Source organism: Nannobrachium achirus (genome assembly GCF_963921795.1).
Source record: "Nannobrachium achirus genome assembly, chromosome: 23".
In the NCBI taxonomy this organism is placed as follows: domain Eukaryota; kingdom Metazoa; phylum Chordata; class Actinopteri; order Myctophiformes; family Myctophidae; genus Nannobrachium; species Nannobrachium achirus.
In genome coordinates this window covers 47,992,936-47,999,670 of record NC_137830.1, presented here as the reverse complement: position 1 = coordinate 47,999,670, position 6,735 = coordinate 47,992,936, and the positions used below count along the sequence as shown (strand labels likewise).

The 6,735-nt window shown below is 44.1% G+C and overlaps 1 protein-coding gene across 1 annotated transcript in view; it reads right to left on the bottom strand.

The window, feature by feature from the left end:
- The window catches only part of LOC308308949 (serine/threonine-protein kinase WNK1-like), a 183,644-nt gene extending 177,578 nt beyond the window's left edge, over positions 1-6,066 (bottom strand). The window contains 2 exon segments of the mRNA XM_080754405.1: positions 124-1,531; positions 5,859-6,066. Of these exon segments, the coding sequence (XP_080610531.1) occupies positions 124-1,002 (879 nt within the window). The 5' untranslated portion in view covers positions 1,003-1,531; positions 5,859-6,066.
- Positions 6,067-6,735: the final 669 nt, after the last annotated feature.

The following is a 6,735-nucleotide window of genomic DNA, read 5'->3' as shown; positions in this document are numbered from 1 at the left end:
TCAAAATGTTTCTGGAGCATACCTTTAGAAAAGTCAAACTTACAAGTGTTTCAAAACAAGCAGAGCAGAAATAACATTGACAGCGATTGAATGGGTGCGTTTGTTTTCCAGTGCTGGACGTACCTGCAGCTCACACCAGGCCACCTCCACTGTTGTCTCGGTGTCCAGACCTTTGTAGACCGTCTTGAAGGAGCCGCGGCCGATCTCGATGTCGAACTTCAGGAAGCGCTCGTCCGGCGACGTCCCCACTGCCTTCGTCTCTACCTCCTCCTCCTCCTGCACTCGTTTCTCGGCCTCCGCTCTCTGCTCCGCCCGCACCTTGGCCAGTTCCTTGGCCTCCTCCCTCTCTTTCTCGTCCACAGGGGAGCTGCTACCGCCGCTCTCCTCAGCAGGTGCTGCCCCTTTCCCCGCTTCTCCTGCCTGCAGTTTGTCCTCCGGGCCTAAGGGTGGCGCCACGATGTCCGGCGGTTGGTCTGTTCGTTCCGTGGCATCTATTGCCGCCTGGCTCTCAGTCTGCTGTAGCGCTCCGCCAACGAACACATGACCACCCGTGTCTGTACGCGCCAGCATGTGTGTCTCCTCGGTGACACGGGCTTCGCGGGGGGCGGTGCTTGCAGGGGTCCCGCCCACGTCCTCGCCAGCCCCTCCCTCGGGCAGGAAGCTGGGCGTCCCCTGGCAGTCTGGAGGGGAGGTGAGGATGACGGTGGCCTTGCTGGGCAGGTCCAGCGCCGTGGCGTTGGAGTCACAGATGACGCTCCGCCTGAAGAAGCGATGCTCGGCTGTCCTCGAGTCGCGGTCCATTGTGTGCCGGCGCCGCCTGACCTCTGGCTGACCCCCGAGCTTGTCCACCAGGGAGTCTGAACTGGTGGCTCCCGAACCGTTCACATTCTTGGGAGATTGTGGGGCGGGGTCGGGGGGGGAGGAGGGAGGGAGGATGAGAGGAGGGGGAGGGGCAGGGGCCAGGAACTTCACAACTTTGCTACTGCTTTCACTGTCAGCCATTCTGAATGTGATAAATGGATCAATAAAAATAAACTGAGTGTTGATAAAGAATCAATAAAAGTAAACTGTATGAGTTAAAGGATTTGTTATCTATTTAACTCTCTGGCCAACAGGTCTTCTGATAACCAATCAAACTTCAGGAAACTAACCAAAGGGGGCAGGATAAAATAAAACAGTAGAGGATTTAGGACCTCTCCTTTCTTCGTCACTCGCCTTGATCGTTTCAACACCAAACACGCCCAAAACTACACTTCCCACAATGCCCTTCTTCTATGCAGTGCTCGGGGGCAGATGGCTCCCGACCAAGCTGGGAGCTCTTTCTCTTTAGGAGAGAGGGAGAGGAGGATACGAGGAAGGGGGTGTGGAGGGATTTACGCTGCAACGAGTCAACACTCCCGTCATCCATCCTGAGACCAGATACCAAGACATAGACGGACGTGACAGCACCTGATGTCCTTGCTTCGGTTGAGGGGTGATAAAACCTTGAAGAGGCTGATGTTGTAATAAGGTCAAAACTCCCGAAGGCAGCCTAAGAAAAAGATAGAGAGAAATTGAGGAAGAGAGAGAGGGGGGTTAGTCCTGACAAGAAACCACTTCCATTTTTGTCCACTACATTTCCCAGAATTCCTTAGCCTGTTTGTTGGTATATCATAGCTGACATTTAGGCAGCCGGTCAAGGCTTAATAACCGATTGGTATGGGCTCAAGTTCCACTGTGCTCGGTCTCTCATATAAAAATACATTACCCACAACGTGTGGCTTAAATGTGTGTTTACCGTTTAGCAGTGCCAGTGACTAAAATATCATCAACCTGGACCTCATTTTCCTATGTTTTCCAACCATCGACGTCTCTGAATGCTAATCAAAAGATTTCTGTTTAGAAGGCCCATATTCTCGTATACAAGGTGACTTTACAGATGTCTTACCTAAACTGCATTGGTTTCACTAACTTGTATGTACTTAAGTTGTGTACACTTGTATTGCAGCTGTATTATCTAGATTAGAACAATAAAGATCGGATGAGGAATGTGTATCAATTCAGTATATACTAAATATTATGATATTATGAAAATTAAAACTTGATTAGGCCATTCCTAATTCCTAATGAAAAAAAAACAGCAAGGTATTAATATAAAAAATGCAAACAGTCCAACTCATTGTTTTTTCTAAATTAGTTTACTCGCCATAATTATATAGTCAGGCTTCAGTTACCATAAGAACCCCCCCCCCCACACACACACACACACACACACAGAGACACACACACACACACACACACACCGCTGAGACCTGTACCTAAATTAGCTCCCAAGTCTCAACTGACAAATCTGACTGACCTTAACCATAAGTTCACAACACTAAAAGATATATGAGAGAGAGAGACACAGTGAGAGAGAGCTGGGGGCTTGTTTGTAACATTTAAGACATTATATGAGAAAGAGACCTCTAGAGAGCAGAGAGGCTAGAGACCAAGGGAATGTCATGTGGGGTGGGGTGGGGTGGGGTGTTCAGTGACAGACAAAAAAGTGAGAGAGTGGGAGGGGTTGCAAAGAGCAATAAAAAGAATGGAAGAGAGAGGAAACAGAGTGAGAGAGAAAGAGAGAGAGGAGAACATGAGGGTTATTGGGTAGTAGTGGAAGAAAAGGGGCGAGAGGGTTAAGAAGGAGATAGACCCTGGCTCGGAGAGAGTTGAACATGTTCTATCAGGACAGTGTTTCTCAAACTTTCATATTTCAAGGTCTCTCCTCAACTCTGACAGGGTACAAATGGAACCAAATGGACCCGTTAGGGTTCATTTGGTTCCATTTGTACACGGTCAGAGTTATAGACTTGTATGGGTCAATTTAGAGTCTTTTAGACCCCCCCTAAAGGAACCCACAGAGTCCCTGGAATCCACTTTGAGAACCACTGTATCAGGACATATACTGCAGATCTATTTACATCATAGGTTCATATAAAATGTTTCAAGGGTCCATACCTATGTTTTTGCATGTTTAACTGCATGATATAGACTTTACATCACCGATGCCAATTTTATTATTAGATTTTTTGAATTACATTTTCTACACCAAACTGTCAGGTGATAAACTCACTTTAAGAGTTGCTTGTTGCTAAATCAATCTGTACCTTCTATTAAAACATTGCAACTTTGACAAGATGAGTCTACAAGATGATTTTTTTTCCATAATGATCGGCTATGATTACTGTAGGCTACATAGGCCTATAGTTTCCTTTTTGTTCTTACTATGTTCTTTGTTATTCCTTAATTATTGTTGTTGTTGTTGTTACAATATCAAGTAGCAAGAATCTTTAGAAGAAGCTTTACTCTTCTGTACAATTATGAGGTAAACATGAATAAAATATTGAATTCATGGGTTTCATGTGTAGTCCTACATGGCCATGTTGAGGACCAACAAACACAGGTGTTTCAATTTGTCTGATTGGCATAGAACTAATGTTCTACGCCAATCAGAACACCTGTGTCCTCACATGGCCCGTGTAGGAGGACTACAGGCTTCCTCAAAACGCAGTAAAAGCACACAAGTCACAAACGAACCACAAAATAATGCTTTGTAAAATGGTATAATGCGACTCACAGTGAGACAGACATGTTAATAGGAGTGCAACAACAATATATCAATTTAATAGATTATTATTTCTAAATGTTACACACACAGTCACACACACACACACACCATATGAAGTAGCCTAACTGGTGCCTCACACCCAGGTGTGGTGTTGCGAAATAACTGCTAATTAAAGATCTCTTCTCTCGCTATGCTCATACAGATATATATGCCTACCTATTCCATTCCTACATACAAACACAAGGTCCAAACATATGAGTGTTGTTGGAACACATCCCCAATCTGCTGAAAACCCCTGTCCATATCCACATAATCCAAATAGGCCTACATATAGATATTGTTTCAGAAATTCTTAAAAATGTAATAAGCTATAAAGTAAATGAATCACGTTTCACCAAACGAGCATTCTGTGTGTGTGTGTGTGTGTGTGTGTGTGTGTGTGTGTGTGTGTGTGTCAGAGTGTGTGTGTGTGTGTGTGTGTGTGTGTGTGTGTGTGTGTGTGGTTAGTATACCTGCTGTTAACTGGGTGCTGTTCATTCAACTGACAAACACATTTCTTTAAGTGTCACTGTGGTTTTAACTTAGCCATAAAAAGCTGTAAACCGCCTTAGTTCTTTTTCTCCCTCTGTTTACTTTTGTCCCAGAAAGTACCTGAGATTTGACGTTAGCTGCACTTCAGTTCAGTTAGCATAGCCTGGTGTAGTACGCAAGTTGGTGACCTATCGAGATGAGCTATTTCGGCAGATTGGGGCTTTGCTGCGTTTTCTTCTGGGAACGTCTTTTTGACAGAACTGTAATTTATTTGAATTAAGCGCCTGTCAAAGAGATGACAATGTACACACTTTTGTACAGAATAAAGTCATGGGTTAAAATCAAATCAACACATTGAATCACCTGTGGCTGAATTTAAAAGCATACTGATAATAAAATAACAAGACGAAAATAATAACAATAATGGGTTAAATAATATCTAAAATTAAGACCGTGAATGTATGAAAACAGAAAACGCCGACCTCTGGGGTCGCACAATTCAATAGGTTGTCGGTTTCTGCGTAACCTATATGAAGCTCGCGCACGGTGCTGAAGAACCCGCGTGCAAGGAAGGAAAGAGTTGAGTGAGTGAAGGGAGGCACACTTCATCTGTAATTAATAACATCAAATTAATTAACCGCCTTGACACTTAAAAGCTGCAGCTCGGGACCCATTAAATGAATAAAACGTGATTTGAACCTAATATGCTAGGAGTATGTAAATTGTAAATTCAATAGCCTAATATAATCTTGTACACAGCTGCAGTAGATTGATTGAGGTCTCGACTGTGGACGTTTAGCGCACCGTTTCCAAAACAGTGGGTCGGGACCCATTTGTGGGTCGCAGACAGATTTTTATGGGTCCCTTTATTTTATTTTTTGTTCTTTCGTACATTTAGTTTTTTTGATTGATATTAAAAATATTTTCAAAAAATGAATTAAACCCCCCCCCCCCCTTTTTTTTCTAAGATCTGCTTTTTTCACTGGGTCCCAGGGCAAACGTCTAATTTCTCTTGGGTCTCGAGCTGAAAAGTTTGGGAACCACTTATTTAGAGCCTATCTGTGATGTCAGGTAGGTCACAAGAATGGATTTGCCTCTTGGTTGAATGGTAGAAATTTGATCACGAAGGGAGATAAGTTATCATTCCAGATTTAATGTAAATAAATAGGCTACTGTAGGGGGGGGGGACCACAACCAGGCACTGCAGGAAGGCTTGCAGAGATCAACTCAACTTTGCCTCAAGGCAGCACAGTAAAATGCTTAGTTTTAATGTATTTGCAACTCTGAGAGTATGGTGTTATTTTGTACCACAGTGGTCTAAAGTAGCCTACTGTACTTTGGTACAATTGTCAGGGCCTACTTTTACTTTACTGGAGTACTTCCAATGTTCAATACTTTTACTTCTACTACTCCACTACATCTCAAAGGCAAATATTGTACTTTTTACTCCACTGCAATTATTAGAAAACTTTAGTTACAAATTACTTTGTACATTTGTATTATTATAACAAACGGCCAATACTTGTGTACTTTTACTCAAGTACATTTTGGTTACCCAGGACTTGTAACAGTATTTCTGCATGTAAGTATTTTTTTCCAACCACTGATTTCGTACACTGTTGTCTTGAGTTCATACCGAGGATTCTATAATAGCTTACTGTAGCCTACAGTAACCAAATAACCTCCACTGGAACTGAAAACAACGCGTTAAATTGTCACATATCAGCCAGATTGTTACCTTTTACAGCGGTGCAGAAGCCATTCTCCTCCTCCAACGAGTGCAAACTTGATCTAAATTGAGCGCAAACTCCTCTGCATAAACTCCAGTCTGCATGAAAACATCTTTGCAGAAAAGATCAGTGCGTCACGTTCAACTCAAAAAACCACCACCGCTCGCCCAGAAAACCCGTCAAAAGCCGCCAAAGTCAACGACATCGCAACGTTTAAAAAACACCCCCGGCGGTACGTGCAGGCAGTCCCAACCCGGCCACCAGCGACCTCCCGTCGGCCAGAGGAACCAGCTTGCCCCGCTGGCTGGTGGTACAGTGGCTGCTACGGTACTATTTCCTCTTATTTGCTCTCAGTTCCTCTTCATCCGCTTCTACCTCCTTTCACACCCCCCCAAGTCCCCGGAAGGTTACTTGAAACTCTGCTTTAAATCCACGTTATTCCCTGTTTTCTGGACCATACAGACACGATCACAGATCACACACTTAAAGCTTTTCTAGCCCCCCATGCAGTGTGTCCCGTTCGGGTTTTTTCTCCCACTGCTGCACATGAGGTCTAAAAAAAGAAAGAAAAAAAGGTTACAACAAATCCGCTTTCAACCATTCGGATTATTCCCAGTTGTTTTGGTCCGGACAGACAAACGGGTAGAGAGACATTAATGTCCAGTGTCTCAGTAGCCTGCTATGTGTGAATGTGTGAATGTGTCTGTCCTCTCTCTCTCTCTCTCTCTCTCTCTCTCTCTCTCTCTCTCTCTCTCTCTCTCTCTCTCTCTCTCTCTCTCTGCTCCCCAACCAAGCCGATGACTCGACAGGACGATCAACCCACCAGGGCAGGCAGCAGCAGGAGGCAACAACAGTGACACACAAACTCAGTTCTTTTTAACCAAA